Here is a 21,422-nt window from a genome sequence, read left to right on the forward strand (position 1 = left end):
AAAAATCTCTACTTGTAAGTATTGTTTAAATAATTTAAGTAGGAATTAAGTAAATGCATCTTCCTGGAAGGTAGGCTCACTCATCAATTACATGAATCATTTACTCTTCCTAGAAACTCAAATGGGGAACATATGCTACCTAATTTGAAAAATAATGTAATAAAGAGGAGGTAGTTGTGAGAAACTTTAAAATCTATGTAATTTAGTCAGTGAGGACTCCTGTTTCCTGAACTGTCTGTCCCCTCTGACCCGAATAGCCATTAGTCAGACCATGAGGTTGAGTTCCCACCAATGGGATAAGACCCAGTCATCACCCACAACAGGGATAAAATATAGGAGCTGTATTGGTCTCAGGGTGCATGCTAGTCCAGTTTGGGTCTTGTGGATGTTTTTGCAAAAAGAAATTGCTTTGCTGAGCTAACACCAGAGGAGGAAGAGGAAAATTTCTCTTCCTGAGTGATGGCACATATATCAGGAAACTACTGATAAAGATTATCTTAAAAACATGGGCCAGGCAGTGGTGGTGGTGCACGCCTTTAATCCTAGCACTCGGGAAGCAGAGGCAGGCAGATCTTTGTGAGTTCGAGGCCAGCCTGGTCTACAGAGCAAGGTCCAGGAAAGGCACAAAGCTACACAGAGAAAAACCAAAAAAAAAAAAAAAAAACCATGGAAAAACTTTTAAATTAATGTAACTGCAATATCATTTTTACTTGACACATAAAAACTATACATGCATCTTTATCATACACAGCATGTTTTGAAATACAGAATCAAGCTAATTTAAAATAAATTTTCTCAGATTTTCTTTGTGGTCAGAACACTTAAAACCTACTTTCTTACAAATTTTCAAAATATGATACATTGTTCTAACTATAAACAACCAGCTACACAACAGCTCTGTAAAGCTTAACTGAAACTTTGTATCTTTTGAGCAACATCTCTTAACCTTCTATTTCCTTCTCCTTAATATTTATGACTTTTCAGGATTCCTACTTGTTCAATTTGTTTTTTAAAGATTCCACATGTGAGATTATGTGACATTTGTCTTGCTGGGCCTGCCAGCTTCTTTGAACATAATGCATTCCAGGCTCATCTCAGTCTCAAATAACATGACTTCCTTCTTCGTTGGAACCCAATAGTATCCCACCACTACATTATACTCGAGTTAAACCCTGCCCTTTTTGGGAACAGAAACAGCACGCTTTGGTGTGGCTCTCTAGGGTGCCGCACTGGAAATCTGCAGATTAAGCAGCTGTTTCCTATGATGTGCCTCGCTCTCTTTGCTGTCCTGCTCGTCCAGGGACTTCCTTATACAGCTCTTCAACTCTTCCACCCCTTCCCCAGTGACTGCTGAGATGGGGATGACATGTTGGAACTCCACAGCCTTCTCTGGAAGCATGTTTTTTTCAAATAAATGCAGAAAACCTGAAACAAAGAATAGGTGATTTTTATGCCTTTTTGAAAATTAAATCAAAACTACACAGAGGTTTGACTGGAGAAGCAAGGAACTGCCAACTCAGCACCAGGACTCCTCCCTGCGCCACCCTGTCTCACCAGCTCTCTGGGTCTTTGTTTCACTACTGACAATGGTGGTTCTTAGCACATGGTAAGCACTTGGTAAGGAACTGTAGGAGAAACTGATTTTAAACCACATGAACAATAAATATTAGACAAATCAGGACCGCACTTAAAGGAATAATAAAATGTGCTTGAGGGGGCTGAATGAAATGAGGCAATATAGATACCCTGAAAGGAAGCTTCCATAAAAACAGTGACATCATTTGGAACATTGTGGCTTGTCTCAGTACAAACATAAGCTTTAACTTCCCTCAGGTACAGGCTTCTCACTATTTAAATGGAGACCAGGATCCACATTTGAAACTGAATCATAAGGCCGAATGGTCCAAGGGCAGAACACTTGAGTCCAGTCAATCACTTAAGGGCTACAGAGCTGCATGACTTTATCTTCTCCCTAACATCATGGCAGTGGGGTGTGAGGTGAAAGGGGCCAGCAAACTGTCATATAAACTAAAATGGGTAGGTGGAAATTATCATGGAGCCTGACTTCTCAGAGTTAGATACCCCAAGGAAGTCCAGAGAGGCAAACTCAAGAACTGCGGTGGTCCAGAATACACAGACTCTTGAGTGAGCCTCACTTCTAGTACCACCAGTTGCAAAGAGAACTACTGACCCGATAAAGCAAGTGATATTAAGGAATGAAGACTATGAAGGAGTATTTATGTCCCAGGACTAATTTACTAACTCAGGGGCAGTTCTAACATGTTTATCATGCAGGGGAATGATTTTCAAGAGGAGAAAAATGACCTTAGTGCTGTCTGCTAATCCTAGTATATTAAAGTCTGTTTTCCCCAATGATCATCACTCCAGCAATAGAAAGGAGAGAAATCAGTATTCTTCAAAGCAGATGGCCACTTGCCATTTGTAGATGAGGCCTTCTCCTAGACCCTGAAGTTGAAACTATCATCACCACAGGAAAATAGTGTTTTACAACAGTCAGTTTTCCAAACTGTGGAGAGTCTCTGTGGTGGTTTGAATAAGAATGACCCCTGTAGGCTCATACATTTGAATGTTTAGTCACCACAAGTGGAAGTCTTGGCTAGGATTAGAAGGAGTAGGAGGTGTGGCCTTGTTGGAGGAAGTACATCAGTGGGGGTGGGCTTGGCATTTCAAAAAGCCCACATAGGGCCCAGTGTTTGTCTGTCTGTCTTTCTGCCTGTGAATCAGGATGTACCTCTCAGATACTGCTCCAGTGCCATGCCCCTCCCCCATGATGATAATGGACTGAGCCTCTGAAACTAATCAAGGCCCCAGTTAAATGCTTTCCTTTCTAAGAGTTGCCTTGGTCATGGTGTCTCTTCACAGCAACGGAACAGTAACTAACACAGACCTTTTAAATTTTTTATATAGTGGAAATACTTCCATTTAAGAAATTACAGACAAATCCTTTAGTCACAGGATTTATTTTCTATGTCACATAAACACAGGACTAAATGTTCTTTTCTAAAAACTAGTATTCTTCAGAGTTACTAAATTAATTTTAATAAAACCAAAAAACCTCTTAAAACTACCAGCTCTCAGGCTGGAGAGATGGCTCAGCGGTCAAGGGTACTGGCTGCTCTTCCAGAGGACCCAGGTTCAGTTCCAGCATGGTAACTAACCACGTGTAACTCCAGTCCCAGACCTGATGCCTTCCGCCAGGCATGCACATGGTACACAGACACACACAGCTAAAACAGCCACACACATATAAAATCTCAAAACACAAGTAAACCTACTAGGTCTGTTAAAGTACAGTGTGCACTCGTGAGATAAAACTCTAGGGCTGATAAAACTTGCTAATGCTTCAGAGGTAGTTGCTGACTTTTTCTCCTTTTACCCACATTTCCTGTGTTTTGGTTTTGTTTCCTTTTTTTTAAGGTTTATTTTATTTTTAGCTGGTCACGATGATACACAGCTTTAATCCCAGCACTCAGGAGGCAGAGGTAGGTGGATCTGTGAGTTTAAAGCCAACCAGGTCTACAGATTTCTAGGCCATTACAAAAACCCTGTCAAAAAATAAGAAAAAACAAAATCAAACAAACTCAAGAAACAAACAACAAAAAAAAGATTTATCTCTAATTAAGTGCATGAATGGATGTCTGGGTGTGTAGATGTATGGGTGAGCACAAGAGGCATGGAACCCTCATCAAGCTGGAGTTCCAGGTAGTTATGAGGCCCCTGACATAGATGCTGGAAACCAAACTCTGGTCCTCCATAAGAACAGCATAGGTTCTCAATGGCTGAGGCATCTCTAGGCCCTCTCTTGCACCCTTTAAAGCTCCACATAAATTTTAATTCTTTATAAAGTCTAACCATTTTGGACCAAAGTAATCTTTCTTTTCTTTCTCTAACTTAACTGTATCACTCATTTTGAGACTTGATAATGACTGGTCAATGCTATTTCAGTGCTTATACATTATATGTTCTTTCTTCAAATGTAGTTTCTCAGAGTAGAAACGATTGGCTTTCTTTCCCACTGATTTTTACTGTCATTGGTCATGGTAGTACATACCTATAATCCCAGTACCTGGGAGGTGGAGGCAGGAATTCAAGGTAGTAAATTTGAAGCCAGTCTGAGCTACAGGAGACGCTGTCTCAAAAACTTAACCCCTCCACCAAGAAGAACAAGAGTGAAAAGGCCTGACATTCTCTGCATACAGTTAGTCCTGAGGAACGGGAGAGTGAATGAGCTGTACCTGCAGGGTTCTGGAGCTGCTCCATCAGTTCGTCCAGTTTAACCTGGGCGTCTGGCAAGTCCATCTTATTAACTGCCAAGAGTGCAGGTTTTGTCTGCAATTCCTCTTTGTATAACTCCAACTCCTTTAAATGAAAAGAAAAACCAAAGACTTTTTTCAACAGTATATATATATATAAATGAAGGTTATGGTGATATTTCTTTAATGACCTGAGAAACCTATAGCTCATTCATATCACCACAAAGCAATAAATCCCAATAACTATAAAACAAAGAAAATTCAGAAAATGCTACTTGCTAAACCATGTGAATAAGATGTTAGCTCACATGACTTCCCAGAAGCAGCTGATTTTGTGTCTCGAGTCAAATGCAAGTAACTAGACTCCTGAGAGAAAAGACTTGGGCCAATAATAACAATTTAATACTGCTGCATTCTTAGAAAAGGCATACGTACTTAGGAATAAATTTCATAAAGTTGTGGGGGTGGCTAAAGAACTAAAACAAAAAAGATTGGTTTTTTGTTTTGTTTTGTTTTGTTGCCTCTTACTTTGAGTGGTCAACATAACAATCACAGATGCCCAGTAAGTATCCAGTCTAAAGCATAAACGAAAGATCTGGTGAGCAGTTACAGATCTGGCAGTCAAGGGAAAGTCATTGTAAGCAATGAGAAAAAAATGACAGTAGGTAAGATTACAAAACAACTCTCAATAATCTTGCCTAAATGGTAAGACAAGTGCTGGGATTAGAGCTTAATGGTGGAATGCTTGTGTGACATTCATGGTTTGATCATTACCTCCAAAAAAAGAAGAAAAAAAAAGTGAGGAGAGTTTTTAAGTGGAGAATGTTTCAAGAAGACAGACACTAGAGCAGAAGCAAGATAAGATGTGAGGGATATGGAGCTTGAGAGGGTGTTACCCATGGAATAATGAGGAATGTGTGAATACTGAAGAACTGGAAACGGCAACTTTGGTTCTTTAACTGAATACAATCTTTTAGAGGGTGGTTATTCTGGTTACTATACACGGGAAACTAGCTCCAGAACACAGCAAATAAAAAAACTTACTTTTGTAAGAAGTATTATAGTTTCAAAGGCAGTTCTGTATGGAGTTACAGAAGAAAGCTGAAATCCAGAAATATCAACCTAAAAGGAGAGAAGAGAAAACCCAGAACATAAAATGGTTACTCAGTTCTATGCTTAGCAACGTCTTCTCTCTCAATAATTTCAACAAAGAATAACTTCTCAATCTATATTTTACTGGCAATTGAGTCATTAAGTGCAAGGACAGAAACTGAGTTGTCATGCTAACTATAAGCATTACTCAAGCATCGCCCACTAAGAACAAAAGAGATACTATAGAAGAGTATGCTAAAATCTCAAGGAATCAAATCTTGGTAAGTATGGCCAAATGTGCACACAACACAGTAGCAACAGCATTTCCATGCCCATATTATAAACAAATATTACCTACTGATTTGTCCCCCATTGAAACAGACTTACTGGAGTGATATTTACTAGTACAGTCATGTACCATTTAATACAGGGCTGCATTCTGAAAACACGTCCAATAACTTTATCACTATGTGAATTTACAGAGTGTGAACACACATCTAAGATGGCTGTGATGTCACCAGGTTGTAAAAGCCTCTGGTGCCCATAAGATACATAACAGACCATCAATAATGAAAGTAGGGTTTTGTGGCACAATATCTTTAATCTTTCTTACAAAGCACTTCTAGGAAAAGCACGTTAATGCATTTGAATCTCACACTGGTATGTATGACTCACAACAAAAAGCAGTTGTCTGGTCCTCTCTAAATGCTTGAGGAATTTGTGGCCCATTCCTTTGTTCATATGTGCTCCTTCTATCAAGCCTGGGAGATCGGCTACTGAAATCTAACACAAAAGTAATGATTTGATGAGAAAGAAAATAGATGAAAACCAAGTTCAATTATTCCCAAATTTTCATATTTCATATATAGTTTCTAATTAATCACTCTATGACATCTTTGAAATAAACATGTTAAAATCGTTTATCAGATATTTGGGTCCCATTTTAACTCATTACTCAATCAATCTATAGATATTGTGGGCTTAGTTTAATATTTATTACTTTACTTATTATAACAGTTATTAATAAGGTAAGTTTGTAATTTTCTTTTCACAAATAATTAATTCTTGTGTGCATATGTTCTAATGTGTCTTTTGGTTTCTTTCACTGAGCAATATGTACTCAAGATCTTCTAAATCTTTTCACGGCTTCATAATTCATTAATTTTTAGAACTGACTACTCCATTCTCCAGATGTAACAGTTTATCCATTCATATACTGAGAGATTCTTGATTATTTCCAAGTTCTAGTAATTATGAATAAAGCTTCTCTGTGGATAGGAAGAAGCTCTATAGTTCTTCCGTATGAAGAATGTAAAGCACACCTCAATGAAACCTTTTCCCAGAACCAGATAGTTGGAATGAAACAGTTCCTATGGAAGCACTATCATTTCTATAGAAGAGCTTTCAGGAACTGGAGATTAATAATTCACTGGGGTAGTAAAATATGGGCATATACTGACAAGATACAGATTAGGGAAGACATAATTCTACAGGGATGACATGAATGTAACATTTTGAAGAACAAGAATTAAATTCATGTTTTACTATAATAATGCTGAACAGAATAATGCTGAATGGAATAATTACATTATTTACTATAATAATGCTGAACAGTTTTACTTATCATAAACAACAACCACAATCTGTTTTTTTCTCCAAGATGGAGCAGGAGAGATGGCTCAGCGGCTAAGAGCACATACTGTTCTTGCAGAGGATCCAAGTTCAATTCCCAGCACCCAAATCATGCAGCTCACAACTACCTGTAATACCACCTACAGTGACTCTGATACCCATCTGACCTTATATAAACACACATATGAATAAATAACAATAATATATATTTTTTTAAAGTCATACTACCAAAAAAATTGTAACTTCTAAGCATGTGTTGTGTTTTGCTTTAAAAATACTAACCTGTTTGAAATCATTGTACACAATCTTTCCAAGTTCAGGCTTTAGTGTTGTAACTGAAGAAAAAAGAACAGTACAATAAGGAAAGAATAAAAGACTAGTTCTCTAGAAAAATGGCAACATTGTATATAGAATGAATAGTATCTACCTTCTGAATATCTAGTCCCATTTTAATGTGTTCAAATGGAAGCTACAGTTATCTCTGTTGTTCACACTGTACTTTAAAAGACAGAGAGAGACTTCTGTGCTCTGGCCTCAAGTGATGTTGCATGGCCAGGAGCAGCTTCAGAACTTTAGGGCTCAGAATTTAGGTTCTGATCACAATCACTGATTCTGCAGTAAAAATTTTCTTTCCTTTCTCCTTAAATTCATTGCCTTTATGTATGTATTTACTTGGGGGAGGGGCTTGTGCATGGACTGGTATGGACTGGTCAGAGAACCTACAGGACTCGCTCACGTCTCTCCTCCCACCAGATGTAGTGACACTCAGGGTTCAGTGGCAAGTTCCTTTACCCACTAAGCCACCTCCCAGGGCCGAGCGAAGTTCCTCTGGTCTCACTTGAGTTGTTCTCATGCTTTGTCGTTTTATACTAGCCCTCTCCTAGGACGTTTTTGTCTTTCCTTCTGTTGTGGCGAATCTGGCTTGTCAACTTGACAACCCCGAGGAAGGGAAATCTCAACTGAAGAGTTATTGGCCTGTAGGCATGTCTATGTGAGACATATATATAAACATAATTTTTAAACTGCTGACTGATGGAGTAGGGCCCAGTCTACTGTGGGCAGTGAACCTGAAAAGGTGGTCCTCGGTTATATAAGAAGGGCAGCTGAGCAAGCCAGAGCAGCAAGTCAGTGAGCAGCATTCGTCTGTGGTCTCTGCTTCAAGCTCCCACCCTGAGGTCTGCCTTGGCTTCCCCTAGTGACGGGTTATAACCTGTGAGCCACATAAATCCTTTCCTTCCCAAGCTGATTTGGTCAGGGTGTGGATCACAGCAAGAGAAGGCAACCTAGAATCCCTCCACTGTTCTTCTAAGGAGTCTCATGTGTTTGAATGGTTTAATATTACTTTCCAGATTAATGCCATTCTGTGCTTTTTTGTTTAATAATGGCAAATAGTCTATCAGACTCACTCAATACCTTTAAACTATTCTTTTACTATATCTCATCTATTTACTACACAAGCATATTAACTAGAGTCATTAATGCTTTATGCCAATCAATTTCTATATTATAGGCTAAGAGAACTTTTGGAAAGTCTATTTTATCCGTTGCACAAAGTCTTCCAAATACTCTTATGACATTTAATAAAAGACAACCCGCATAGTCTATGCAATTTGATCTGATTTTAATCTCATTTCTCTCTGTCTCTTACTTCATTTTCTCTAGACAAACTTCCTTGTAACTACTAAGCTGTGTACAGGCTGTTTTCATGACTTAAAGACCCTTCACCTCTATTCTCCGGCATTGATTAATCAAATTATTTTTCATATCTCAGCCAAGCACATTCTATCAAGGTCTACACTTACTTACACTCTTTAACAAAACACTTTCATTCCCTTTTATTTATCATTGAAATGCACACATTCCTTTCTCCTTTAGTATAAGTACAATTATAAGTCTAAGTATAAATATAATTGCTGGTTTTGCTCATTAGTTTTTCTAGCAGTATAACCTAATATGGTTCCTAGAAATAAATCCTCATAAAATTAATAAAAATATTCATCTCTTTTTCCTAGTATTTATCACAGTGTGTAACAAGAGCTAAGTAGCTTATAAAATCCTATGTAAAGCAAATAGTGACTGTGCAACAGAGAAATAAATGCAGCAAAGTTCCTAACAAGGACAGGAAACTTTTGTGAGGACTGTTGTGGTCTGAAAGAGTAAAAAGAAATGCATGGAATCTAACTGCTGAAAGCTTTCTAACTAAAGCTAACCTCAGAGTTTTATTATTCTTATGCAAAGAAAATTTGCCCTCACATATTAAAATACAACAATTATACTTACATGCATAATCTGCGATCACAGGCTTTGCATGGGAAACCCGACTTAGTAAAGAGGATTTTCCAGCATTTGGGAATCTGAAATAATACGTTACATATATACATTATATGCGTTATAACAATATAATGCATATATCCATTATAACAAATACCAGAATTACTAACAGTTCCACATTTCTGAATTCCCAATATTTCAAATGTTTACAGCTTTAGTTGGGGTCATGAACCCGGAGAGTGGGGTCTAAAAATGAGATGGACTAAAGTCTCATGCAATAGTCAACTTCATTCAAAATATCAGGCAATTTATACTCTGAGAGATGAGAAGAATCACATGAGTGTCCAGTCACAAGGACAAGCCACATGTGGTAAAGACAGGTTTTCCCATAGAGGCATATGAATAATAACAGCTGAACCTGGGAAGAACAGGAAAACATATTCCAAGAACAATTATGTGTTTTGAAGAAACTGAGGTCACAAGACTCTTGTCTTGTTTTCTTGGAGTTTTCTCACAAGCACTCAGAATTCTCACACAACTCCATTCTTGGACTGTGTTCCAACATCAAGAAATAGATTTCCTACCAGGTGGTGGTGGCACACACCTTTAATCCCAGCATTCAGGAGGCAGGGACTCTCTGAGTTCAAGATCAGCAAGGTCTACATAGCTAGTTCCAAGACAGCAGAACTACATAGAGAAACCCTGTCTCGAAGAGCATTCCTCAAAAGAAGTAGATTTCTTGAATATTTCTGGAATTAAGATTAGAATATCAGGGGTACAGCTCAGTAGTAGAATCAGTGCTTTGCATTCAAGAGGCCTAGCATTCGTCATCCTTTCTCCACAAGATTGTAAGTTCAAAATAATATTGGAAAACTTGAGAAAATATACTTATGAATAAAGATATGAATTTGAGAATTAAGAGTGAAGCACCTGTTTTTTCTTTACTTAGGTAAATAAAATAAATGATTCAGGGCTGGAGAGAACGGCTGAGGGCTTCGGAAGAGTTTATACTGCTTCTCCAGAGAAAACGAGCTTGGCACTCAGCACCTCTCCTGGGCAGCTCACGAGTGCTTACATGTGATCCAGCTTCCGAGACCTGGCACCTCACAACCCCACATGTACTGGACTCACATGCTCGTACCCCACAGACACAACTGCATACACACAATCACAAATGAGTTCTTAAAGCTCAAAACCTTGTAATTCACTCTCTCTCTCTTTTTAATTAATTCATTTGTCTTCCTGTATATGGGCGTTCTGCTTGTATGTCTATATGCCACATGTGTGTCTTGTGCCTGTTGAAGCCAGAAGAGGGAGTTGGAGCCCCTGGGAGTTACAGAGAGTTGTGTATTACCATGTGGATGCTGGAAATTGAACTGGGGTCCTCTGAAAAAACTGTCAATGCTCCTACCCGCTGACCCAGCTCTTTAGCCCCACAATTCACTATCTTTAGCCAAACATTGACATTATTTAATTTTTTTTTAGATTATGAACATTTTCAAACACAGACAAAAATACAGAAGTAATTAACAGAGTAATCACCTAGCTTCAATTAATATTAATACATTATCAATACAATATTTATTTCTAAAAAAATTTTGAGATAACACAATTAAAACCTTTCTTCCTTGCCTTTCCTCCCTCCAAAGAGTCCCATATACTCCTCCCCACTCTCCTTCAAATTTGTAACCTCTTCTGTCATTAACTGCATGCATGTGTGTATGTATACACACACACATATTCCCAAATATAACCTGCTCAGTCCATACAATATCACTTGTATGTGTTTTCATACACACAGCAGTTAGCTAAGTTCCTGGTACCAACAATGATAGCTCTCTTATTGAACATGTCTTAAATCCAATCGGAGAGCTGTTGCTTACTGCCGATGTAAGCATGCCACTGCTGCATCTTTAGGGTTATGGCTAACATATGGCTCACAGGCACCATAGCTGGGTAGAACTGGGTTGCCTTCCTCCTTTGGAAGCTTGCACGGTGCTTTCTGATTGCATGAAAGCTAGTTCTCAGAGAGGAGGCATTCAGGTCAGCTGCAGCTCGGGGATCTCCAATTTTTAAAATCTGGTTGTTTGGCTACAAATCCAAATAAAGCCTTGGCATTAAAATTAGCTTGTCTCTGAAATCTCTTTTTCATATAAGCTTCCCTTCCATTTTGCTTCTCTTTTGCAACTTATCTTATTTTTTTAATATTTCTCTTTTTTTAAAGACTTATTTATATATTATGTATACAGTGTTTTACCTGTATGTCAGAAGAGGGGACCAGATCTCATTACAGATGGTTGTGAGCCACCATGTGCTTGCTGGGAATTGGAACTCAGGACCTCTGGAAGAGCAGCCAGTGCTCTTAACCCCTAAGCCATCTCTCTAGCCCCTGCAATTTATTTTTAAAGAAACTGGGTCATTGGTCCTATAGAGCTTCTTTTCTACAGTTTAGAATTTTCTGCTGCCATGCACACAGCATCATTCAATACACTCCTTTGCCCTGGATTCTATAAGCTTTGTTCCCCTAGAGAACCCTGACTAATTCAGTATGCCTTGAATTTTCTTTTTTGGAAGAATATTTTATAGTTGACTGACCTGCTTTTAAACTGCATGACATTAAGAACAACTTGGTTAATATACAACTTAGCCAGCCAACTTTCTAGTGACAAACATTTATATTGCTTCTAATTTTTGCAATTATAAATAACTGCAAAAATATGTATGTAACAGCCATCAAGAGGCCATCGAGATGGCTCAGTGGGTAATGTCTGAATTCTATTTGATCCCTGGGATTTACACATGTGCTGTGGCAACTGCATGCCCACACATATATACTCAACACAAATAAATGTAATAAAAATGTGTATACAACTGGAGAGATATATATTACTAACTGATATTTTGGAATGGTAGGATTAATAACTAAATTGTTCTTTTATTTTCTTTCTGCAAAAAAATGTAGATATTTGTCTTACTTTTTTCTAAAACTTTTAAGCAAGGGGTTGGAAAAATGGCACAGTGGTCAAGAGCATAGGCTGCTCTTCTGGAGGACCTGGGTTCAATTCTCAGCAACCACACATGCCTTCTTCTGGTCTCTGAGGCTATCAAGCACACAAGTGGTACATAGATGTACATGAAGGCAAAACACCCATACATATAAAATAAAATAAAAATTAAACAATATGGTGACTATCTTAAATCTTTGTATCTTTAATTTGTTATTTAATAAATTTCTACATGAGTAAATATGAGTTTAAAATATATGATCATTTTAAAGGCTTTTGAGTTTACTGCTAAATTTCCCTTACGGGCCCACCTTGTATTAAGTATTAAATATAAGCAATAAGCAAAAGAATTAAAATAAGGGTCAGTTAAAAAAATTTCCTCAAGACCCATCCTACCTGCTACCACCCACAGATCCCTTCTGTGATTTATCTAACCTCTCTACCCAGCCAGACCTCCCACTTCCTTCTCCAGGGTCCAACCTGGTAAGTCTCCCTGACTTCCTTATTCATGCCTTCTCCCCAACCAGCCTGACAGCCTGGGTCACATATCCAGTGCTAACATACAAATTACATAAACTAGGAATACTCACTGCCCCAATTATTATCTACACTAATCTTTTAGTATTGGTCTGCTTGAATGTATTATAAGAATATAAATGATACTTACCCTACTAAGCCTACATCAGCTATAACTTTTAGGTCAAGGTGAATTATTCGCTTCTGGCCTTTCAAAGGTAAGAAATTTGTATGTAATTTACCACCAAGGCCACCTTTAGCAACCAGAATTCTATCTTCTTCTTTATTGAGTTCTCCTTTAAGAAGAGAGAAAGACAACAAACATTAATAAATAAAGCCAATAATATGCTATGTTTTGTTTTTTTTCACAAATACATGCCAAGAAGTTCCAATTTAGAAATCTAAAAGGTTAAACTTAAGATTTAATTTCTTTAAAAAAAATATAATGCTTTTAAAAGCAGCTCCCTAGGACTGGCAGCTCAGAAGCAAAGTGTCTGTCTACCATAAACGAAAGGCAAATAAACACTGACCCAAAACAGCATTTTTGTAAGCAGCTAAAAGGAAGCTGATTAGTATGTTTTAAAACTAAGTAAGTATTCTTACCTCTTTAAAGTCATCTTAAATCTAGCAGTGAGTTTTTGAATACATTTTATGCACATTTAAAAAATCTTTAATAAGCTAGTAGCTGAAATTATAAATGTTAAAACCTTTCTTCGGTGAAATGGCTTGGTGTGCAAAGGCACTTGCTGCCAGCCTTGATGACCAAGAACCCACATGATGGGAGTAGAGAGCTGATTCCTGAAAACTGTCCTCCAGCCTCCACAAAACAAATGTGATTTGAACATTCAAGAAAATTTTATTCTGCAAGTTAAGAAGTTACTGTACTATTTTCTGACTTCATTTTGGAAAATGAGTTCATTCCTCCTAAGTTTAGAAGCTGCAGCCTACTCACCTATGACTTTACCGTTTTCATCAGTTACTGAAATGCCCACAGGCACAGGGATTTCGTAGTCTTTTCCTTTGGGGCCCTTCAATGCGCTAACTCTATAAAAGACAAAACAAAACAAAAGACACGTAATTAAATGATTTACAAAGGCAACTAGCCACCAACCCTTCTTACTAATACAGGTATTCAAAGGTTAAATGCTAAAAAAACGATTATTCCTATTTTTTACATTTTATACTGTGTCCTATAAAAATAGAAACTAGTTGTTATCAGGTTAACCACTAAAAGTCATTTCAACCTGAAATGAACTAATATATTGTACATCTAAAATACAAATAAGTCGAACCCCACCCCCAGCAAATCCAATGAATATACAAATCTTCTAAAAAACTGACCATAATTGGCAGTTCTTAAATTATAGGAAGCTAATAAGAGGCTACTTTACATGAAAATAAATTGGTATAATCTTCTAACAGTAACTCCACTTGTAGGAATTTATCAAAAACTTGAATATAAGCATAGGAATAAAGAAACAGGGTCACTTGTACAGAATCTACACGGGAGATCATTAATACACTGTGGCTATGGCAATAAAAAAAAAAAAAAGGACAAAACCAACACTAGCCTAAACTGGCAAATGATAAAATGCTAATTCCAGCCAGGCGGTGGTGGTGGTGGTGGTGGTGGTGGTGGTGGTGGTGGTGGTGGTGGTGGTGGTGGTGCTGCACACCTTTAATCAAAGCACTCAGGAGGCAGAGCCAGGTGGATCTCTGTGAGTTCAAGGCCAGCCTGATCTACAAAGCGAGTTCCAGGATAGGCTCCAAAGCTACACAGAGAAACCCTGTCTCGAAAAAAACAACAAAACAAAAATGTTAATTCCAATACTGTGATACACAGCTTTCTGAATAAAATGTAGGCATGAAAAGGTTAAGTAAAAAGGAGGCTGTAAAATATTATGCTCTTTTACCTTATTTCTTTATGCTGGATTTTATACACAAACACATAATTACATTTGTATAAACACATAAATGTATTAGGAAAGTCGATTCAAAGCAAATAAGGGTTATATCTGGGTGGAAGATTTATAAATGAAAGACTTTTCGTGGTGGTGAGTTGCAGTGGCATTGCTGAAATTTCGCTCAAGGTAAGTTTGGGAAAAAGCAGCGATTCAGATAATTCCTATTCCCATGGAGGAAAACAAAAGGGGCCCTGGAGAATAAATGGATGAAGGTCAAAACCATCAAAATAGCCATGTTAGGCTTTTGCTCGGTTAGAAGCACAGACGATAATTTATTTCGAATTACTAGTCAAGTTCTATAATGCGTCCCCAGAAGGGCTTGCTTTTCATCAAGCTCAAATCACTCAATGGGCACTCACCGACTATTCGCTCCTCCTCCAGCCACAAACCGTTTCTGCGGATATTTGCTTTTAAGCTGTTTTAAGGTCATATTTTTATGGGCTACAACCCAGACGTCACCACCTCTTCCACCTTCTCCACCTAACCGAGGGTAGCCCATTCCACCACTTCCTCCCTTGGCGAAGATTCTTAGGTTATCGATGAAATTTCCATACTTAAAAGAAAGAGGGAGAGAGAATATTTATACACCAAATGTTCTTACCAACGTAAAGGGTCTAGTTTCATTCTACTGAGGCTTCTTTCGAGAAAGAATGAAAGCTTGCTGTACAAAAAGCGCACAGCCTTTTCTTAGATCACCTCCTTTTCCAATTCCCCTCTCTTATGATCAACTGCTTCACCTATCCCCAAGGTCTCTGCCCTTTCTGTTTTCATTCTAAACCTTCTCTCCTGGGTGATCTCAGTAGGTACCAGGAACTATCACCTAGGGAAAATGTAGGCATTTAGTAGTTTAAAACAACTGAAAAGCAGAACTGTATTTCATTTATATTTGAAACCCTTTAAATAAGTAACTTGCTGGTGAATATCAGTTGAATCAATGTCCCCTCCAAAACATAATGTTATAAAAGCAACAACAAAAAATCTGTTCCCTCAAATAATTATCAAAGTTTATCCATTCACCAAGACTGAACAAATGGATAGCTTTTGACTGTAACTGTGGTTTTCCCAGAAGCCTCTTTTCCAGTACTGCTGTCCTCTAAAAACCTTGACTGTTAACTCCAAATGGTCTTTCAATGTTTCATCATCCCCTCTTAATGCACCCACTACCATGAGTCAAGAGCTCTTTCCTTTTTTTCTTTAGTGAATCTGATGTCTGAATTTTCCTCTACAGAGAATCAATCATGACTTTGGGGTTTTACTGCTTATGAAATAACAATATTCACAGAGCTGTATTCAAGTCCTTCAGCTTGACGTCCCAGTATTATTTTTACTTGTTAGAACTTTCCCATTCTCCCCCTCCTTGCTCTTTTCTATGCAATGATCTGCTCAGCCTCCCTGCCATGCTCTGCACACTTTTTCCCCTACTTAGATTATCATTTCTTTTCTATCATAAACCTACTTTCTGGTGTCAGATTTCCAATGTATTCTCAAATAACAGAACTAAAATATGGCTTAAAATATGGTTTTATGATCTGAGGCATCTTCGGCACATTGCTCTCATTGACCCTTACTCTGCCTTTGCAGGCTTCCTCAGAAATTGGATTACACTTTCTGAAATCTTATTCTGCAGTTACGTGTGTCTCTGTTTCCCTAAATTAGCAACCTCCTATAAAGATCGTGTATTAATCCAAGGCTTTCAAATTACAGAGTAATTCCTTAAATTAATATTCACATTTTTTGATAATCTGAAATACTTTTAGGTATCAGGAATATCTGGGGATTTAAAAAAGTGAAGACTGACCGCCCTGATACACTCTTGGTAAGGGCTTTTAAAGCTGTGTTTAACATGTGACTTTTTCTTTCTAGATTCGTGAGATTTATTAAGTTATCTTATTTATAAGAGCCATCTTATAATGGCTGTTAGTAACAGGGAATGGGGCTTAAGTAAGATGACGTCTAGTTTTCAAAACCATTACTACTTAGCCCATTCTGATTTTTTTTTAATCCAAGCGGTTGGTTGACGATTGTTATGAAAATGGATTCTTAGACAAGCACTACATAAAAGCTAAAATCTCTGTAAGAGGCACAACAATTACACACTTTGGCTTCAGAACAAGGTCTGAAAGATCTTCAATATCTTCAGAAAGATACTGAAAGCAGTGCAAAGGAGGAAAAACGTATAGTAAAAAAAAAAACCAACAACAAACCCATAGTATGGGTACTACTTTAAACGAGAGCCGAAACAACAGTAAAAAACCAAAACCCAAAACAAACAAATAAAAGCAAAAGCCGCTGTACGCCACAATCCCGTGTCTAAACCGCAGGCAGGTACCCCGACTTTCCTCCCACGTGCTTTGAGGAGTTTGCTAGGAATCCCCCAAAGCGGGGCCCCAGCTTCTCCCAGGGCAGAGGGAACTGAGGAACGACACCCCGGAGAGCGGCGAGAAGCACCCTAGGGGGGCAGGACCCCCGACACGGACCTTTCTGAACCACGCGCAACCGCAGCGCACCATGAGCGCGAAGGGGTACGACTCCCGCCCGCAAAACCCGCACGAATCTCGGCGCGGCGCGCCTCTGACGTCACTGTTGCCGCGCGGCTCTGACGTCACTGCTGCCCGCCGAGGTGACGCCTTAGCGGGCCGGCGCGTGCGTGGTCTAGTGCGCCGGCGGAAGAAAGGCATGCGCTCTGGGCGGTCTGCGGGTCTCGGGTGGAGGAAGGACCGTGCAATGCGGGGCTAGGTGTGAGCAGTGTGCCAGAGCAGGAGCCTCAGCAGTTGACGTTTGGAACGAAATGCACCGGAGACGGGCCTGCCTCACACGTTTTTATGGTCGCCGGGGGAACTATGAGGTGCCAGAATTTTCTCCGAGTGCAAAACCCCTCAACAGGAGAAAAGCCAAACGTGTAAAGGACACGAAGAGCCCTACAAGACTGCTGGATGCCGACCTGAGCAAACACTAGCCAAAGCTTTAACTTCAGGAACCAATCATTTAAAACTTGTGGCGCAGAAGTGTTGAAAGAAGTGCCACAATGTCGGCTCTGTAAGAAGAATCTTGGGTGCAGGGGAGGCAAACAAAAATCCTAACCTGTTCTGGGAGTCAGCCAAGAGTTTTCACCTGTGGTGAGAACTGCCCTCGTGTGAAGGCTGTTGTCGTGAGATCATAGTTACCTTTCCTTAGTTTGGGGAGGAAGCATCAGGAAGAGGCTGGGTATCAGCCCCGCTCACCACCTCCTGCGCTTTCAGTGACAAAATGTGCACAGGCATACTAGAGGGGTCTCCCTACACTGCTCATTTTATTATTTTCTATCATTAGAATTACCAGGTTCAGAATGCTTCCTAGCGGAATGCGACTCATTCACTGGCCAGCGTAGTGCATTCGAGAGGAATTGTAAGAAGTTGTTTGTTATGTTCTATTTTCAGTGTGAGGCGTTTTAAAAGTTAGTGACAGATAGCAGGAGGCCCCAGGCCTCAGGCCTCTCCCCGAGCTGGCACCTGGCAAAGGCTTGCCTCAGAACTCTTGACAATTAGAAAGTTACAGGCAGTGTGCTACATGCCTGAGCCCTAGATTTAAAAAGGGGGTCTTAAGCCCCAAATTATTCATTGGGAAGGGGGCAAGTCCTAGCCTATGAGAAAGAGGAATTTCACCAGACAAAGGGACTTGAAAAAATCATCTTTTTGTGCCAGATCACCAAGTCAGCCATTTTCCCTTTTCCTATGCTGGCGTCCCTTTCTGCAGAACCGTATATTAAAGATGTCTTCATTTTTACTAGACTCTTGAATGTGTTATTTTATCCCCCACATTTCTATACCTTAATGTGACAGCTTCTTCACTTCTCATTAAATACAGCTATTTGTAAATGCATAGAATGGGCTGGAGAGATGTCTCAGAGGTTAAGAGCATTGTTGTTCCAGAGGTCCTGAGTTCAATTCCCAGCACCCACATGGTGCCTCACAACCACCTGTAATGAGATCTGGCTCCCTCTTCTGGCCTGCAGGGACACATGCAGGCAGAACACTGTATACATACATAATAAATAAATCTTTAAAAGAAAGAAAGAAAATGCATAAATGCATAGTATGGAAACCACTACTAGATTCTTCCACTGTTCCTGGACTTGGAAACTGTCATTGTCATTGAACCTGTAACAGTTGGGTGTTTCGTTTGTTTGGTTTTTGCTTCTTGGTGTTTTTTTTTTTTAATCTCTGTAGATTAATCATAAATATTAACCCAAATATCAGATGTTAGTTTCCATAGATTTACTTACCTTTTATTAATCAGAGTATTCATTTGCTACTATTAGACTTTTCCTGTTAAGTCTAAAAAAATGCTACCATTTGAATTATGTCAGAATGTTTAACTTAATGCATGCATTTTCTGTTTGTTTTTGATTATTGAATGCAAGCTCATTCTCTTTCCCATAACTTACCCAGAAAATGATAACAATAATGAAATATAAATAAGAAATTGATATTTAAAATGTCTTACATGGTCAAAGTGCACTCTGATTACTGCAATCCTTACCCTCTCTTACCTACTTTCCACCCCAGTTCCCCTCTTCCTACAAGTCTCTTTCCCTCAGTCATGTCTCCTCCTCATCATGATCCTTTGAGAGCCGTTGAGTTTAATCAGAATTGTCTGTGACAAAGGCTTTGCAACTATGTATTGAGCCTGATAGACTCTTTGTGGGTGAAGTATTAATCTAATTAATCATTATCAATAAAAAAAATCAGGAGTCAAATATCAGAGTAAAAACCTGAAAGATCAGAGAAGCAGAGGAGCAGCCTCCAGTTGCTTTCTACCTCTTCAATTCCTCCATCCAAAAAGGCCAAGCCCTTCCCCGTGCCCTGCTTTACTACTTCCTGTATGCTATCTGTCCTTAATCCTCCAAACCTCTATGGTCAGCTAATGGCTAGCTCTGCTCTCTCACTCCAGGCAAGCTTTATTTGTCAGAACACAATCAAAATATCACATAACACATGGGTATGTCATTAATGACAGAATTCATCATCAGTAATCTCAATAGTTCAAGGAGGCATAGAGCCATGCAAGCCCCCCTTTCTGATTCATGATTGAGTAATAGACCCAGTCTTGTATAGGCCCATTGCAAGCAGTCACAGCAGCTTTGAGGTCATGTTTGCAATGGTTCTGCCATGCCCAGAAGACAGCATCTCATAGTCCTTCCTCCATCTTCCAGCTCTTACGTTCTTCCTATGCCTCTTTTGCTATGATTCTTGAGCCTAAGAGTTGGTGGTATAAGTGTTCTGTGTGGAGCTGAGCATTCAACAGTCACTTCTTCTCAGCACCTTGAGCAGCCATGAGTCTGCATTCACTGCAGTTACCTGCAAAGAGAGACTTCTCAATTACGGCTGGGAGTAGCATTTACCTATGAGTTCTAAACATAGATATTTAGAAGGCAGCTTGATGCCACGACAGTTTAGATTAACAATAGCAGCAAGTTTGCCTCTAAGACCACTACAGCTATGAATTCTGACTGAGTTTGAACTACCATTTTGCAAAGTTTTACAGTTTACAAGAAAATTGAAATGATAGTCCAAATTTGCCTAGCATGTCCTAATGAATATATTAGGTCATCATCAGAATGGAAAAAACATTAGGCTGGACATAGTGGTGCATGCCTGTAATCCCAGCACTTGGGAGGCTAACACTGGAGGATTAGGCAACATAATGAATTCAAGGCTTTCCCAAACTATATAATGAGACCCCGTCTCAAAAAGCAAAGAACAAGGAGCTGGAGAAATGACTCAGCCGTTGAGAGCACTGGCTGCTCTTCAGTTCCCAGTACTCACATGACAGCTTACAACCAACCACATGTCATTCCAAAGGACCTGACCCCCTTTTCTGGCCTCTGTGGGTATTGAGCACATGTAGTGCACAGATATACATGCAGGCAAAACATCCATATGCATAAAATAAAAATAAATGAATCTTTGAAAAATAGTATGAGTACAGTATCATCAATTAAACTTCCAACTTTTTGTTTGTTTGGAGTCAGTTTCTTGAGTCTGCTAGACAAGCACAACACTATTCAGCTACATCCTAACTATAAGTACAAACTTTACTTGTTCTGACCTCTATCTCTTTCAGGTTCAATTACTGGACATGTTGCATTTAATCTAATACTTTAGTGTGGATACATTTAAAACATAAAAGGGACAAATATAATTAAGAAATCTTGTATACATTGCTTAATTTTATTAGCCAATTGAAATTTAAGTTGTTTGACTTGGCTCTCAAATTTGTAGATTGCCTCTACCAATTTTCTGTTGTTTTCCTACCCACTCTAAATTTGATTCCCACCATTTGTCTATAATGCTTTGGGTTATACTTGTACAAGTGGACCTAACAAGGTTTATGTGGCTCAGGCCTTGGGCTCAGTAGGAACTGAATGTTTTCTGTTGGTTGCTAATTTTTTTTAAAAAGAGAGAGAGAATCACTACAGTGCTGACTCTTACAGCATACAAATTGCTTTATCTTTCAGACCTGCCAAAGTAACATAGTAAATAACCTCTGTTGTATGCTATTCAATTGTGACCCTGAGAAATAATGTAAATTGGGGGTTTGAAATTTTAATATGAAATCATTTCAGTCCTTGAGCACTGGAATTAAAGGCATTCAACAACAACACCCAACATACAATTCTTCTATATATA

The 21,422-nt window shown here is 38.9% G+C and overlaps 1 protein-coding gene across 1 annotated transcript; it reads right to left on the reverse strand.

Moving 5' to 3' along the window:
* Positions 1–683: 683 nt before the first annotated feature.
* Gtpbp10 (GTP binding protein 10) lies at positions 684–17,351 on the reverse strand. The gene is made up of 10 exons (XM_028862517.2): positions 17,232–17,351; positions 15,114–15,307; positions 13,743–13,834; positions 12,942–13,086; positions 9,279–9,352; positions 7,281–7,333; positions 6,042–6,149; positions 5,319–5,396; positions 4,257–4,380; positions 684–1,425 (listed from the first exon to the last, which is right to left on the reverse strand). The coding sequence occupies exons 1-10, from the start codon at positions 17,262–17,264 to the stop codon at positions 1,217–1,219; spliced, it is 1,110 nt and encodes a 369-aa protein (XP_028718350.1). The 5' UTR covers positions 17,265–17,351; the 3' UTR covers positions 684–1,216.
* Positions 17,352–21,422: the final 4,071 nt, after the last annotated feature.

Source organism: Peromyscus leucopus, chromosome 3 (genome assembly GCF_004664715.2).
Source record: "Peromyscus leucopus breed LL Stock chromosome 3, UCI_PerLeu_2.1, whole genome shotgun sequence".
NCBI classification, from domain to species: Eukaryota; Metazoa; Chordata; class Mammalia; order Rodentia; family Cricetidae; genus Peromyscus; species Peromyscus leucopus.

What these genes read in the sequence shown, in the direction of transcription:
- Gtpbp10 (XM_028862517.2), bottom strand. Translation starts at nt 17,264, where the DNA reads ATGGTGCGCTGCGGTTGCGCGTGGTTCAGAAAG. An exon ending in GGAGGAGGAGCGAATAGTCG is followed by an intron (nt 13,835 to 15,113) that starts GTGAGTGCCCAT and finishes TGTCTTTTATAG; the next exon opens with AGTTAGCGCATTGAAGGGCC. An exon ending in GCTGATGTAGGCTTAGTAGG is followed by an intron (nt 9,353 to 12,941) that starts GTAAGTATCATT and finishes GTATTATTTCAG; the next exon opens with ATTCCCAAATGCTGGAAAAT.